Below are 16849 nucleotides of genomic sequence, written 5' to 3' on the forward strand. Positions count from 1 at the left end.
ACCCCCCCTTTATCTTGATATGGTTGCTCTTCACTCTAGAGTATCCCTGCTCCGACTACCAGCTCAAACCATCCTTATATCATGTAGATACTAGATACACGACCTATATAGTTAGCATAGGTTTCTCTACAGGTTATCCTACAGGGTGTCCCGATAGTTAGCCTAGGCTTCTCTACAGGTTATCCTTTAGGGTGTCCCGATAAACATCTTTGTTTGGAATTATAACGTTAACTACATAGTAACAATTAACATATGAAATTCCAAAACGAGGTCTGCTATTTTTGCATCTTCAAATTGACGGAGATATATATACAATTAGGCAATTATGCAAACTACATTTTGAAAAGTATTCAGTCTTGTATGTCATTTGTCCACTAGCGGTCATCAAAGACGATTTTTGATTCGTCTCTTAGCTCCAATTTTTTTGTGACCCCTGGGACTAACCATAAATAATATCCTGGTCAGAGAAAACATAAATGAATTATCTACATAATATAACCACGGAAGATCAAGTATTTGAAAACAAACTAAATACTAATTTGTCTCCAGTGCAGGATAAAGTCCGAAATCAATAAAATACTCGCTGGGAAAAATTAAATGTTTTATTGGTACTTTTTATGTGGCTATAGAAGCGGATCATAATAAACTCTTTCTGAACCAAATCCTTTGATTGAAATGATTTTTTTATTTGTAGAAAACAGACTTTTTTATCCTTCATGGAAACAAATATATTTCTCACTCTCAAATATAAGAGTAAATATAAAAACTGTAAGAGTTCAAGGTTGCAAGCAAGTCATACCAGTAATTGTTGGTTTCCTCTAGTTCTGGTGTAAACCTGTAAACGGAGTGATAATGAATCTTTGAAGGAAATCTAATGAATATGTGATAACAAATGATAAGATTATATTAAACCAAGAAAGATACACCAGGAACGAATATAAGGAAATGCAGATAGGTTTCTGAACTAACTACAGCTGGTTTAAACCCTAAATCTTTGATTCAAATCTTCTTGAATCTTTAACTTTGAATTGGTGATTCAAAATTTGAAGTAGTTTAGAGACCTCTCTCCAATTCAATCGGTTCTAGGAACTCCAAAACGCTTAATGTACACTGAAACCCTTAATAACGAATACACCGGAAGAATTTTTCAAATTTATCTAGACAATTTTTTAACGAGTTTTATACTGTATTACGTAAATTTCAGTATTTGCGAAAATAAATAAATAGCCATGAATATGCTGGAACAGTTTTAAAGAGTTCCATATAATCATTTAATTAAAAAACTAAGCATCTGCAACATTCCATTTTCAGAAAGTGAAGAATACGACATTTGATAAATTCTTTCGATGTATTCGTTATTAAGGGTTTCACTGTACAAAAAGTTTATTGCATTTTCTAGGATGATTATAAACAAATTTCATATAGAGTTTGTTTACAATCATTTTAGTAACTGCAGTACGCATCATTTGTCCACAAAGCATTGAAGATTCCGTTTATATTTTCCTTGAATTGAATAATCTAGAGTCCTTGCTTAGACATATAAAAGCAAACAGCTTTAGAGGTTATGAGGCCTTTGAGAGGTGCCGGGGTTGTTAAGGGGTTCAGCCTTTTAGAAGTTTTGAAGAAACTTAGAGATCAAAAGCTTAGAAAAGGAGTGAAAGCTACATAATTATTTTTAAGATATTTCCAATTGCTTCATTAGCAAAAAAACATTATTATTTAGATATAGATTGTCTAGTGCCCACATAACTCTAGTTTGTGTCACTTTCTATTATGTAATAACCTTATAAAAAATATTTTGGGTAAAAAAGATTTAATTTAATTTATCTGAAATTTCTTTGACCCTGACAAGTGTAGTAAAACAATAGAATGTTAACTAACATAAAAGAGCCGTTCATTTTCATTACGTGAAATGAAACCAACATTTATTTATCCACTAAAATGAACTTTTTTTCTGTGACCAGCCAACGTTCCGCTTAAAGTGAACAATCTTCTCTGTGACCAATGACCAGCCAACGCTCAGTTATCTGCTAAAATGAACTATTTTGAACAAGTGAGGATTTACAATTATAAATAATAAAGTACAGTTTGCCAGGCGGAGCTAGGGAGGAATCAATGCTGAAGAAAGGAGTAACCTCCATGTATCAAAGGCCATCTTGTTTGTATTGTTGTAGTGTAAATATAGATTTGTGTGCAAATATGTTTTGTTATTCCACCCAATCTGGGACTTTTACTTTCAGACCTTTTTCTTCTCTTTGACCAGTCAACGTTTGGTTATCCGCTAAAAATGGACAATCTTCACTGTGATCGGCCAACCTTCTTTTATCCGCTAAAAATTAACAGTCTTCATTGTAATAACTGGCCAGCCAACGCTCAGTTATTAGAAAATTTGAAATCTTATCAGTGACCAGCCAATGTTCTATTATCCGCTAAAAATGAACGATCTTCTCTGTTGCCAGCCAACGTAAATTTATCCGCTAAAAATTAATTACCTTTTCTGAAACCAGTAAACGTTCAGTTATCCGATAAAAATGAACGATCTTCTCTGCGACCAGCCAATATTCAGTTATCCGATAAAAATGAACGATCTTCTCTGCGACCAGCCAATGTTCAGTTATCCGATAAAAATGAACGATATTCTCTGCGACCAGCCAATGTTCAGTTATCTGCTTAAAAATGAACGATCTTCTCTATGTCCAGCCAACAGTCAGTTATTCACTAAAAATGAACAATATTCTCATGTGACCAGCCAATGTTCATTTATCTTCTAAAAATGAACGATCTTCTCTGTTAACAGCCAACATTTTTTTATCCGATAAAAATGAACAATCTTCTCTGTGACCAACCAATGCTCAGTTATACGCTAAAAATGAACGATCTTCTCTGTCACCAGCCATAATGCTCATGGTTATCTGCTAAAATTGAATGATCGTCTCTGTGACCATTTGAATTAAGTTAAGTTAACTTTAAAATGATCTAATGTCGCCAACCCCCCATCCCCCCCCTACTTTACCTTCAAATATATTTCTCTGGAAAATTCCACGTTGAACTGAGAAAAATCTTTGCCTTTACTCTAGACTTTATGCACCTGGTTACCATGACAGTAGTTCTAAGGGTCCGGATCCGTCCTATACAAAATGGATCCGGATCCGTCCTGTACAAAATGGATCCGGATCCGTCATGTACAAAATGGATCTGGATCCGTCATGTACAAAATGGATCCGGGACCACATAAGTATTTCTTCAAATTTTGATGATTCTTTCCCGAAAACCAACCAATCTTTTATGCAGAACATTGATTAACCAATTAATGAAAGTTTTAATTATAATTAATTTGGTTGTCACTAAAATGTTTGAGAGAAAGTTTTTTCCGCAATGTTTGATTACAGTTTAACTTTTGCAGATTCAACAGATCTATAGAAGGGAAAAATTAGTGCATTCATTCCCATCTTAATTGTTTGTGCATTCATTCCCATCTTAATTGTTTGTACATTCATTCCCATCTTAATTGTTTGTGCATTCATTCCCATTTTAATTGTTTGTGCATTCATTCCCCCTTAATTGTTTGTGCATTCAGCATTCATTCCCATCTTAATTGTTTGTGCATTCATTCTCATCTTAATTGTTTGTGCATTCATTCCCATCTTAATTGTTTGTGCATTCATTCCCATTTTAATTGTTTGTGCATTCATTCCCCCTTAATTGTTTGTGCATTCAAATTCCCATCTTAATGGTTTGTGCATTCATCCTCATTTTAATTGTTTGTGCATTCATTCCCCCTTAATTGTTTGTGCATTCAAATTCCCATCTTAATTGTTTGTGCATTCATTCCCATCTTAATTATTTGTGCATTCATTCCCATCTTAATTGTTTAAATTATAAACATATAAAATACCAATCTTCTATATTCATATCTAAATATAGATTGTTGTCACCATGTGTACTAACTGAAGAGGAGGAATTTCTATTAATGAATATGAAAACTGAGAAGCTGCGCTGATGCTTTACATATAATTCTTCTCTATATAAGTTTATATACTTTATAAACATCAAAAGTTGAACCGATCGGGCCCAAATTTTTATGACCCCAACCTCAAAGGAAGAGTATATGACTGGCCGAAGTTTAAAAAATTAATGTTATTTATTTTTCTTCACTTTTATGAAAAATCTCGGAACTTCATAGTTTTACAATTACGAAGAAAAACTGCCATCTTGAGAGTTTAGACCGACGAGGTTATAGTGTATACTGTATATAGTGATGATGTACGCTAATCCCTAACTAATTGTATAAACCATGAACTAAACCGAAAGCGTTAAACGATCGTTTTTTGCTTCGTTTTTTTAATCGTTTTCAAAAACGATCTTTTTTAAAAAGACCCACTTGTTTTGAACTTTTAGAAAACTGCCCCCACCCCTCTATTTTCTTAATTGTGATACAAATCTATAACATTTGATACGTTTTTAGGAAAGCCCTTGGACTCTACTTCAATAATCAGCAACAAAAAATGACAAATTTGCAAAAATCCAAAAAAGAAAAATCTAGTAATTAAGCTAAACAAGTACATAAACAAAATTGCGTAAATTACAACAAATTATACATCTTTGAAAAGCCCTTAACCCAGCAAATTCAATTGTGCCAAAACATCTGCAAAATATTTAAAACCTAAATGTGTATTCAAGAATAAATGAAAATGTGCAAATTTCCCGTGAGTGTCCATAAAAGTTTCTTCCCATTCTGTCCAGCCTTTTGGCCGGCTATACGCAACATATATATTATGAATGTCAATTATTTTTTAAATAGATTAACGATTTTAAGTAGAAGAAAATATCTGATATCATCTGTTTTGTAAAATATTACCATTAACTTACCTGGATCTGATAGTTTTATACCAAGCAGTTGAATAATTTATTTATATGAATGATATTGCTACAAACTATTTGTGATTTGATTTTTTAAAATCCACTAAAATGTAATCGATAAATCTTCAAACTTTGTATAATTAAAAAGTTGAATACAAAATGTATAATTATCTATATATATATATATATTTATATTAAGATTTCTTTAACATAAAGGTATCGCAAGCATATTCAGGGTGTCCCAAAAAACATGTGAATTCAGTGACGAATTCGATATTGTCTTTTTAAATAATTCTTTGATTTAGTATAGTGATACCTACTGAGAAAGCTGTAATCTGTAAGAGTTTCGTCTGCTATGTGCTCATTTTGTTTGTATATGTTTTGACTGCATACGGTTGTACTTAGTAAAAAAAGAAAATTGCAGTATACAAAAAGAGTAAACTTGTCCGCCTTCACTGTTCATCAGTATAAACACATCTTTGCCGTCTTTTACCCTTTTCATAAAAAATACTTTAGCAGACATAATACTTTTATATCTTTAAATTTATTATTACAATGCTAATTCATAACAAAGACGATATCGAATTCGTCACTGAATTCCCATGTTTTTTGGGACACCCTGTACAATACAGTCTAAAATCTAAATGCATTAATGCGTAAATCAAATTTTTAAAAACTTTTTAGAATTGATAGTTTTTTACAAAGAAAGATATGAAAATTATTTTAAAAATATTTCATCTAAATATTTTAACACAGGAATTTGTCCAGGGCCCGGGGGACTTAATTTATTTTTCATTCCAAGAGGTAGTAGTAAGCAGTAGGTAGCAGCCAATGTGGGGGGGAGGGGGGCTGAAAACCCCCTGGAAACCCTTGATTGAATGCCACGTGCTTATTCAACTCATTTCAAAATATTCTTTTTTCGTCGTTTTTCACGCATTATGTTTTCTTTTCATGTGTGATCTCAGATTACCAAGTGTAGATGCACCATAGTTACAATGATCACAAGGAATTTTAACACCTTCATGCATTATTTTAATGTGTTTCTTCAGACTTCCTGCTTCAGTGGCAGCGTAATCACACTCCAAACAGGGATGCTTGATTCCTTCGTGTATGTTTTGAAAATGCCTTTTTAAATTACTGGCTGACGCAGCTGAATATCTACACTGATCACAGGGATATCTCAATCTTTCGTGTACAATTTCAATATGTTTCTTCAGATAGTCTAAATGAGACGCTGCAAATTCACAACGATCACATTGATATCTTATTCCTTCATGTTTACACTGAATATGAGATTTTAAATTATATGGAGTGTACGCAATATGTTCACAAAAAGCACAAGGATATGTCGTACCTTGATGATAGCTTACAATATGTCTCTTTAAACTGGATCCTGTTGTGGCAACATATTCACACTTATCACAGGGATATGTCACACCTTTGTGCTTATTGTCGACATGCTTTTTCAAACTTCCTGCTTCGGTTCCAGCATAGTCACACAAGTCACAAGGATACTTAATTCCTAGATGTATGCTCTCAACATGTTTTTTTAGATGTTGTTTGTAGGATGACACATAATCACATTCCGTGCAAGGAAATCTCGTTTCTTTCGATTTACTCTTCTTGAGTCTTTTTGATTGAGAGTGAAGGGGATCTTCTGCTTTAACAATTTCACCTGTAATCAAAGATGAATCTATTAAAAAATCTGAATAAAATAAGTATTAGTTATAATAAAAGATTTATATTCAAATAAACATGGGAATTTTGAGAAGACTATAAAGAAAGTCTTTTATTTTGAATAAATATCGTATATCTTATGAGCTTTCCAAAAAAAATAAAAACTAACTTTTTATCTTAAAAATAGACGGAGATTGTTGATAATTGCGAAATGTTTTTAATAACTTAAAATGTGGACAAATAATGGCAGACCACATTTTGGAAAATCCAAGACAACGAGTTTTCATTCGTAACTGGATAGCATGCTCTAACAGCCTTGTGGAAATATTAACCCTGATAAAAGGAAATAAAGAAAAAAATGAAGAGATCGGAAAACTGTTTTGGTAAATTGTGTTCAGCAATACCTTTGATATCTGGGCTTTCCTTTTTTACATCTTCTTGCTTTACATATACTGTAACTGTATCCTCTACAGTACATGCATCATCTGCCGTACATGTATCCTCTACAGTACATGTATCCTCTGCAGTACATGTATCCTCTGCATTACATGTATCCTCTACAGTACATGTATCCTCTGCAGTACATGAATCCTCTGCAGTACATGAATCCTCTGCAGTACGTGAACCCTCGGCAGTACACGAATCCTTTACAGTACATGTATCCTCTGCAGTACATGTATCCTCTACAGTACATGTATCCTCTGCAGTACGTGAACCCTCTGCAGTACACGAATCCTCTGCAGTAAATGCACAATATGTATGACTAGTTTCTTCCTTTATAATAATTTTCTCCTTCATTATATTTTCTGCCATTTTATCTGAAATGCAAAGATTTATTCAAGGTTTACAATTTTGATAATGTACATTATTACCCATAAAGGATAAGACTTCAGGGACAACTGTGTAGAATTTATGCTGCCTGCTTCCTTATATTACTCATTCACTGCTACAGTAAACTTGTTGCTTTTTTCCTAATCATTATAATATATATTAAGCCATAACAAGATTATATTCAAAGCAGAAAACTTAATTTAACCTTAAAATCATCAGATTTAAAGAGTTTTTAGGTCGTCTTTACAGTTTCATCCTTCGTGGGTAACTCTGTAAACACATTATGCTCTGATTAAATTATACTACAGTGAAATCTGCATAGGTCGTCTTTACAGTTTCATCCTTTGTGGGTAACCCTGTAAACACATTATGTTCTGATTAAATTATACTACAATGAAATCTGCATCATCATATAAATATGTAAATTTCTGTTGTCCGTCAGGTGTTGGTTTGTTTGTTTGTATCCAATAAACGTAAAATCGATCAGAACGATCGATTCAATGTTATTTGTGGGATGACAGTAAAATTTAAAAATGTTGCCTCCAATAAAATTTAATACAGATTTATTTTGTAAATCCGCCAACAAAAACGGGATAATCCGTACAATTGTGCTATGGAGATCAACGTTTAAGAGCTAAAAATAATAAAAGTAGGTAAATAATTTCTTTTAAAAAATCTAGTGATAGAAAGTTCAGCTTGATGTTGATATTGTTGGGAAACTATTTGGGTAAACATACATACAAACAGTCAACCTCCATTCCGTAGAAGCCATATCTGAGCCTCCTTCCAAAATAACAGTAAATACTTCTATCAAAATAAGGAAATAGACTTTGATATTTAAAGGTATGTTTTCTTTTGCCTGCTTTCGCTACAGCTTGCTAAGTTTAGAAATGAATATCACAGGTTAGAGGTAAAAAGTATCCATTGGAAAATAAATGCTGAATTCTGTTTTCTTTAATATCAATAAAAAAATTAAAACTAGTTTGGATCAATTACAGGGTTACCCAAAAAGGATGAGATTTCGGAAACGACTTTATGAAATTTATACTGTCTGTTTCATTAAGAAACATAAGAAAAGAAATCTGAAAAAGAGGTCCCGTTATGAACCCCCCAGACCGCCGGCAGGCATGGGAAGCACCGTCCCACACCTACTCTAACTGGACCTTTAAACCCACAACAATTAGCCCATTGTCAGAAGATAAAAAGGTGATACTATCCAGCCAGTGGCTCATCAACTAACTCCATTGGAAGGTTGGTATCAAACAACCCTTTAGGCGAAGAAAAGAGGTTACCCGAATTAAGCTGTTCCTGCCAAATCCATCCACCGCTCCAGCAGTAAGTTTATCTTTTCAGTCCTTTTCAGCAGCACTTCCTTTGAGACATTATCTCCCCCTAATATCCCAGTAAGGATTGCCGTGCTGCTCCGTGGCCTCCCTGACATAAGGGCTCCTAGCCCTGTTTTAGACCTCTCATAGGCTACTGCTTGACAGGATACAACAACGTGATGCTCCGAAAGGTGGTTAACTATCCCTTTACTTAGGCATAGCGGACACCATTTAGTGGCGGAGCCATGGATGTTTGGGCGTCGGTTTCCAAGCCCTGCATCCCCGGCTCTCAATCGGTTCAATACACCCCCTACCTTGCTATCACATACATGTGGCTGGAGTTTGAACCAGACTTGTGGGGTTGGCATACATTCATGATTCCCTACAACTTTAAACTTCTTTCTTTCCTTCCAAATCATTAAATTAGAAATTTAAAGACTACATTCATAGCAGGAGACTTTATTTAAACTTAGAATAGATTTAAGAGTATCAAGTCGTCTTTACAGTATTATTCTTTGTGGGTAACCCTACTTGGTATTTTTTTCGTTGTGCATTTTCCTTCTGTGTGATTTTAGATTCGAAACTGTTGTGAAAGCATACTGACATAGATCACATGGATATCTCACTCCTTCATGTTTATTTCTTATATGATTCTTTAAATGACCTGCTGTAATGGCAGCAAAGTTACACTGATCACAAGGATATCTCACTCCCTCATGTCTATGCTGAATATGTTTTTTCAGATTACTTAATGTAGAGCCCTCATAACTGCATTGAGCACAAGGAAATGTAATACCATTATGTTTACTGTCCGTATGCGTCTTCAAATGACATGCTAGGGTGGCAACATAATTACACTGATTACAAGGGTATCTAACACCCTCATGTTTACTTTCAATGTGCTTTCTCAAATGATCTAGTTGGGTGGCAGCATATTCACAATAGGTACAAGGAAATCTCAATCCTTCGTGTTTATTCCTAACATGTCTCCTCAGATGTCCAACTTGGGTCGCCACATAATCACATTGTTCACAATAAATGTATTTTTTATTGTCATGTTTAATCTTCTTAATTATCTTTGGTTCCAATTGAAGGGGATCTTCTTCATTATCCATGATTTCACCTAAAATATAAAAAATTCAAAAGTTTGGAATTCAAACTGACCTAATATTTCCCAAAAATATAAGCTAACTTAAATTAGCCAAGAAAAATAAATCATTAAAGTAATATTCAAGTTTCCTATCTTTTATAGTGTAGCATGTCCGTTTCACAACAATACCCGTATTAGCTTGACTGAATGAAATTTACGTCAATTGAATTTACTACTAAAGTTTCTTTATGCATGATCAAAAAAGCTAATCTACAATTCTTATTGGTTATCTGGGAATAGTTTTTAACAATTAGAACGGTGAAATCTGTAAAACTTGTAAATAATTAAAAATGTTTGATGACAAGTTGATAATTGAAAACACACTAAGACAATAAATAAAAATTATCTGTTAGAGCCATCTGATAAAAATTCATTTTTAACACCATACTTCAAAAATTACGTGAAATGATACTATTATTTAATTAAGTATATTGAGATTTTATTCAAAAAATCGAAAACAAGATTTTAAAACCTGAAGTCTCATTAAATTCAGTCTTTACATCTTCTTCCTTAATGTATACTGTGCATGTTTCCTCATCAGTTGAGATTTCTTTCTTGGTCGGAACCATTTCTTCTTTAACACTTTCTGCCATTCTCTCTGGAATTATTAATATTCAAACTTTAGAGTTGGTTGGAGCATTTTCTACGTTTGCTCCAATAAATTTTCCATGGTAATATAGGAAAAAAATGGAAATACAAATATTGCCAAAAAAACGCTTATTTTACCACCTTAAAAAATTTCTCTTAAAGCATAAAATTTCCTTGAAATTAAAACTGTAAAACCAAGGAAATCGGAAAATACTGGAAAATCTTCTCTTTAAACTTACAGAAAAATATTACAAAGAGAGAGAAAAATCATTTACCAAGTTGAATTACTATCAATCTCTTTCCATTGTCACTGTCATAGACATGATAGGTTGATACAGCACCCAAAAATATAGCGGTGGGTACAATTTGGATATACATACTAACAGATCCATGGACTAGGCATCAAATAAAAAAAATTGTAAATTTCTAGGAATTGGTATAAATTTTCTATAAGTCACTGATTATTCAGAAACTGGGATCTTTTCAATATTCTAGTATTTAAGAGATGGTTTACAAATTTTGTGAATGATTGTTGTAATAAAAAGTGAGATCCATAAAGCTGTGGAGTAAAATAACGGCTATAAGAATAAACTTTTTATTTTAAATAGTTCAATGAAGATGAAAACAGTAATTGTGCAGAGTATATAGACACATTTAACAAAACCATTTGATTTCAAGCTACAACTGGTAAAACACTTTGCTCCGTACGTAACAACATTAAATGTTTAATATTTAAATGTCGTCTTCTATTCCACAATTGTATGGGTCTCACTGTTGTAAAGGTTACTATAGGATAATTTTCTTTTTGATCAGAAAGCAAAATATTTGAATAGTTAAAGCTGATTTGCAATCCAAAAAGTGAAAAATCCAAGAAATTATATCAGCAGAGATAAAAAGAGTGTTTTATTAGGAAAAAAAGTAAAGTAAAAGTGTCTGAGTCATAAAACTTTTTCAAAATATATCATTCACATTTCACTCAATGTGATCCCTCTTTTTATGGTATTTTAGATACCTCTGGGAAGTTCCAAAAAAATTGCACTGATCACAAGGGTATCTCACACCTTCATGTTTGTTTTCTATATGTTTCTTCAGAGTATCCGGTCGAGTAGCCGCAAATGTACACTGGTCACAGGGATATTTTATTCCATCATGAATGCTTTCAATATGTGTCTTTAAATGAGCTACCTGTGTGGCAATATAATCACACTGGTAACAGTGATATCCTCCTTCATGTTTACCTCTAATATGTTTCTTTAGGTCACTTGTTGTGGTGGCAGAATATGGACATTGTTCACAAGGATATCTTACCCCTTCATGTTTACTTTCAATGTGTCTCTTCAGGGTAATTGCCTTGTGTGCGGAAAAATCACATTTAGTACATGGATATTTCACACCTTCATGCTTACTCTCAATATGCATCTTTAGAATATTTTGTCGGCTCGCAACATAATCACACTTACTACATGAATACTTCACTTTTTCGTGTTTACTCTGAACATGCACTTTTAGAGACGAGGGAAGAGTGGTAGAGAAATCACATTCAGTGCATGGATATTGAATCCCCCTATGTTTACTTTCAATATGTGTCTTTAGAAGATATTTTTGGGTTGCCTCGAAATTGCATTCTTCGCATGGATATCTCAAACCTAAGTGCTTTCTCTCTATATGTATTTTCAGATTTCCTGCTAATGTTGCAACAAAATCACATTCTCCACAGGGATATCTCACACCTTCATGCTTACTCTTCATGTGTAGTTTCAGGTTACTCGCTGTAGAGGCAGAATATTCACATTTAAAACATTCATATCTGGTCAGCTTTTGTTTCTTCCTCTTCTTGGGTCTATTCAGTTCCGAGTTAAGTGGATCTTCTTTCAAAACCATATCTTCATCTAAAAATTTCAGTGTTAAACCATGGTATGGTGACCTTCTACTGTTGCCATTCCAAATTAGGAAATGGATACTTAAAAACAAAAAGAAAGATAAGATTTACAAAAAACGTTTCACTAAAAATGCTCAATTTTTGGTGGGTCGAAATTTCATTTATCAAAGTTTAATTTACAGGGGATATCAAGCAAAAAAAATAACAACATTATGAGAAGAAAATTATGTCAGAAATTATACAAAAAGACCAGCTGTAAACCTGGTGAATACGCATAAAGAGAGTATTGATGTAAAATATTAAGACACAAAGAGTTGTCTGGCAACCTTAAAACCTTAGATTTAGCAAACATGTTGAAGATATCCTTGTTAATTTATTTAAAAATTGATAGTTTTCAATTAATATTTTCTTTAAAAGGGATTTGCAAATTTAAGCAGCAGAGACGAAAAGGGAAATTGACAGAATGCAGCAATTCAAAATATGAGATAGAAAATCAAGGATATCTTCCTAATTGTTGCTCAGGTAAAGGATTAAAGGGTACCGTCGTGAAAAGGGAAATTCATTTTTAATTAGGGTGACAGTCTCTTTAGTAAGGGATTTCTATCTTAGTTCCTGACCTTTGATTTCTGAAATTTCAGTTTTGACATCTTCTTCTTTTAAATATACAGTGTATGTATCAACTGAACTTAATGGAGTTTCCTCTTTTATGGGGATTTCTTCTTTAAGCACATACCCTTCCAATTTTACTTCTTCCCTGGTGTTTTCACCCATTTTATCTGAAATTTTGTAAATAAATTTTAATAGTTCTTTGGATGTTTCAATCATAAATTTTTAAGCAGAGCGCCACATGCACACTTTTTGGACCATTTTTTTAACCAATAAAAATTGGTTTTCATGGACAAGAAAACTTGAGTTTAGACAAAAATTTCTTTAAACGACTGGTAAGATTACATCGTCTATGCGCTATAACACGTCTGTCCTAGAGGACGATTTTTTGTTATCTGCTTAAAAATGAACGATCTTCTCTATGTCCAGCCAACAGTCAGTTATTCACTAAAAATGAACAATATTCTCATGTGACCAGCCAATGTTCATTTATCTTCTAAAAATGAACGATCTTCTCTGTTAACAGCCAACATTTTTTTATCCGATAAAAATGAACAATCTTCTCTGTGACCAACCAATGCTCAGTTATACGCTAAAAATGAACGATCTTCTCTGTCACCAGCCATAATGCTCATGGTTATCTGCTAAAATTGAATGATCGTCTCTGTGACCATTTGAATTAAGTTAAGTTAACTTTAAAATGATCTAATGTCGCCAACCCCCCATCCCCCCCCTACTTTACCTTCAAATATATTTCTCTGGAAAATTCCACGTTGAACTGAGAAAAATCTTTGCCTTTACTCTAGACTTTATGCACCTGGTTACCATGACAGTAGTTCTAAGGGTCCGGATCCGTCCTATACAAAATGGATCCGGATCCGTCCTGTACAAAATGGATCCGGATCCGTCATGTACAAAATGGATCTGGATCCGTCATGTACAAAATGGATCCGGGACCACATAAGTATTTCTTCAAATTTTGATGATTCTTTCCCGAAAACCAACCAATCTTTTATGCAGAACATTGATTAACCAATTAATGAAAGTTTTAATTATAATTAATTTGGTTGTCACTAAAATGTTTGAGAGAAAGTTTTTTCCGCAATGTTTGATTACAGTTTAACTTTTGCAGATTCAACAGATCTATAGAAGGGAAAAATTAGTGCATTCATTCCCATCTTAATTGTTTGTGCATTCATTCCCATCTTAATTGTTTGTACATTCATTCCCATCTTAATTGTTTGTGCATTCATTCCCATCTTAATTGTTTGTGCATTCATTCAGGGGGGGGGTCCAAAAATCGTATACTAGGACAGACCCAAAAATCGTTCTCTAGGAAATTAACCGCTATAACCTCCCTATTTAACTTCTGACCATACTAACTTCCCGACCTATTGCAATATTAGACCTACGACAGGAGGGAGGGAAGGCAACCTCCCATGCACTGCTTCCGAACCTCACTTAACCTATTTACGGCAGTGCGCGTCCCCAGAGGACTTCTGAACCTCCCCTAAACGACCTAAACAGTCTCCCTCAAGAGAGCTACATCTTGGACAGGCTATAGGCCTCGAGCATCGCTTCTAGGGGGCCGGGCACTGCGGCCACAATTCCAACTAGCAGCTGTAAAATAACGTGCGCCTAGGTCGGAAGTGTAGTATAGCTGATGTGCGTAGGTCGAAAGATACACATTCAAATAACTGTCTCTACAAACTAGTCGATTAATTTGGAAAGAGTGTTTATAATCAGACAAGCTCGCGCATTTGCCGCAGTTTTATCCAATAAAACAGTGGTAGCGTTACACATTCTCGGATGTATTCTGCGAAATCCGTACAATTCAAACAAACGGATTAAAAATAAAATTTTATTTCACAACGCTATCAGTTCAGTTTACAGTTATCTAGGGTTACTTGCAGACCACACACACAGTGCGGGATGACAAAAATTGAATAAAGTAGAAAACTACACTTGGAATAAATTAGAAAACTTCACTAGGGATTTTAAAAATTTTAGGTCAGCCTGTCCTATGCCGCGGCGCTTGGCCCCCTATCCTGTCCTAGCCGCAGCGCTCGGCCCAGAAATAGTCTTAACCTAACCTGACCTAGAATAGTAAAACAATAAACAGTAATATAATTTTTTTTCGATAGCTTTGACCATGTTTTCGAGCAGACACATCCATTTGCAAATGCAAATTGAAAAATATAGAACTGAATCAGATGTCATTTTATTTTAGGTACGAAAATGTCTGACAGACCGAAGCTTATTGTTTCGTTTGTGGAAAGCAGGTTGGGGTTTTCTTTAGTTTTGTTCGTGCCTTAGCTGCAGCGCTTGGCCCCTAGCCGCGGCACTCGGCCATCTAGCATGGTTTCGAGTCGGCGCTTGACCTTGAAATAGTTCTGATCAGTTCCTGTTAAAAAATATCAAATGGGGTGTGCGTGTGTGGGTGTGTGCTGGTGTGTGTGTGTGTGTGTGTCATTAATCAAACTAATTCCTGCAGATTTATCAATCTAATGTGATCGATAAATCTAATGTGATTGATCTATTTAATGTGATTGATCGATCTTAATCTGAGTGATCTTAGTTGATCCTATATAGACACTGGTCTGTGTAAGACCTCTCTCTCAAACTTTACTTGTTATTTCTGTATTGACGCTGAGAAAGCTGTAATGCTTAGTCAGACCATAATATACTTAAACAAGAGGGTGATACTCAAATAGAGTAAGAACAAATAAAAAGAGCCATGAACCATTCTGGCAGTACATTATACACCAATACGGCTTTTTGCTTAACTTAATTAGAAACGGCCTTCACGGTAGAATCTTAATCAAAACTTTCCGAGAGGGATCAGCATTTTGACATGGGAGTTCTTGTCCTGGGGGGTGCTCCTAGATCATCTTGAACCTAACTGAATGCAGTTATAGGCTATGAAGATCTCTTGAATTTTTTCTCCAAAAATACTGCAGGATACATGAATGATGCAGCAGATTAAGAAAATTCTAAATTCTACTAATTAATATCAGGAGTATAATCCTGCAGAAAATTGACAAAGTCAGCTTCGTGAGTTTGAACAACCTTGTGGAGGATCGAGTGTGCTACTCAAATTCAGGCTGTACAGTTTACACAGCAAAAATTAATCTGTCTAATGTAATTGATCTATTTAATGTAATTGATCTATCTAATATAATTGGCCTATTTGACATAATTGTTCTATCTAATGTAATTGATCAATCTAATCTGATTGATTAATTTAATGTGATTAATCTGTTTGATCATTTAAATTTGATTTATCTTTCTTACCTTATTGATCTATATAATCTTATTAATTTATCTAATCTGATTGATCAATTTAATGTGATTGATCAATATCATCTGATTGATCTATCTAATCTGATTAATCCATCTAATGTAATTGATCTATCCAACGAAATTGATCCATCTAATTCAAATAATATAACTAATTTAATTGATATATATAATTTAATTGATATATCCAATTTAATTGATATATCTAATTTAATAGATCTAAATATAATGTGATTGATAAATCTAATTTAATTGATATATCCAATTTAATTGATATATCTAATTTAATAGATCTAAATATAATGTGATTGATAAATCTAATATAAGTGACATATCTAATGTAATTGATCTAATGTAATTGAACTAGATCTAATGTGATTGATTCCAGGAGACTGGACAAGGATGAGCTTGATAGTGACGAAGAAGAATTGGAAGAAGAGGATTTTGAATTCAGGTTCATTTTTATTCATCCATTAATTTAGTCTTCTTCATCCTTCTACAGGGGTGTATATTTTCTCCCCTCCCCCCCCCTCTTTTGAAGATAATTTCCCCCAGAAGTATAGTTACGTTTACGCATAACATTTTTTTAGAAGTTCATTGGGGAACAAATCTTGTTAGGAGAAAATAAATAAA

At 33.7% G+C, this 16849-nt stretch overlaps 4 protein-coding genes across 4 annotated transcripts in view; 1 reads left to right on the plus strand and 3 right to left on the minus strand.

Annotated features, from left to right (window-relative positions):
• Window positions 1-5655: 5655 nt before the first annotated feature.
• Window positions 5656-7351, minus strand: LOC111707099 (RE1-silencing transcription factor B). Its single transcript, XM_023480097.1, has 2 exons — window positions 6942-7351; window positions 5656-6535 (listed from the first exon to the last, which is right to left on the minus strand). Exons 1-2 carry the CDS (start codon window positions 7348-7350, stop codon window positions 5790-5792), a joined length of 1155 nt encoding a protein of 384 aa, XP_023335865.1. The 5' UTR covers window position 7351; the 3' UTR covers window positions 5656-5789.
• A 1230-nt stretch (window positions 7352-8581) lies between these two features.
• On the minus strand, window positions 8582-10485 carry LOC111707102 (RE1-silencing transcription factor B). The gene is made up of 2 exons (XM_023480101.1): window positions 10316-10485; window positions 8582-9816 (listed from the first exon to the last, which is right to left on the minus strand). The coding sequence occupies exons 1-2, from the start codon at window positions 10434-10436 to the stop codon at window positions 9221-9223; spliced, it is 717 nt and encodes a 238-aa protein (XP_023335869.1). The 5' UTR covers window positions 10437-10485; the 3' UTR covers window positions 8582-9220.
• Window positions 10486-11321: 836 nt separating this feature from the next.
• LOC111707101 (zinc finger protein 711) lies at window positions 11322-13082 on the minus strand. The gene is made up of 2 exons (XM_023480099.1): window positions 12928-13082; window positions 11322-12320 (listed from the first exon to the last, which is right to left on the minus strand). Exons 1-2 carry the CDS (start codon window positions 13079-13081, stop codon window positions 11404-11406), a joined length of 1071 nt encoding a protein of 356 aa, XP_023335867.1. The 5' UTR covers window position 13082; the 3' UTR covers window positions 11322-11403.
• LOC111707100 (DNA helicase B) overlaps window positions 12736-16849 on the plus strand; it is a 30116-nt gene continuing 26002 nt past the window's right edge. The window contains exons 1-3 of the mRNA XM_023480098.1: window positions 12736-12832; window positions 15147-15198; window positions 16605-16670. Of these exons, the coding sequence (XP_023335866.1) occupies window positions 15155-15198; window positions 16605-16670 (110 nt within the window). The 5' untranslated portion in view covers window positions 12736-12832; window positions 15147-15154. The remainder of the gene's footprint in view (window positions 12833-15146; window positions 15199-16604; window positions 16671-16849) is intronic.

Source organism: Eurytemora carolleeae, unplaced genomic scaffold (genome assembly GCF_000591075.1).
Source record: "Eurytemora carolleeae unplaced genomic scaffold, Eaff_2.0 scaffold155, whole genome shotgun sequence".
In the NCBI taxonomy this organism is placed as follows: Eukaryota; Metazoa; Arthropoda; class Copepoda; order Calanoida; family Temoridae; genus Eurytemora; species Eurytemora carolleeae.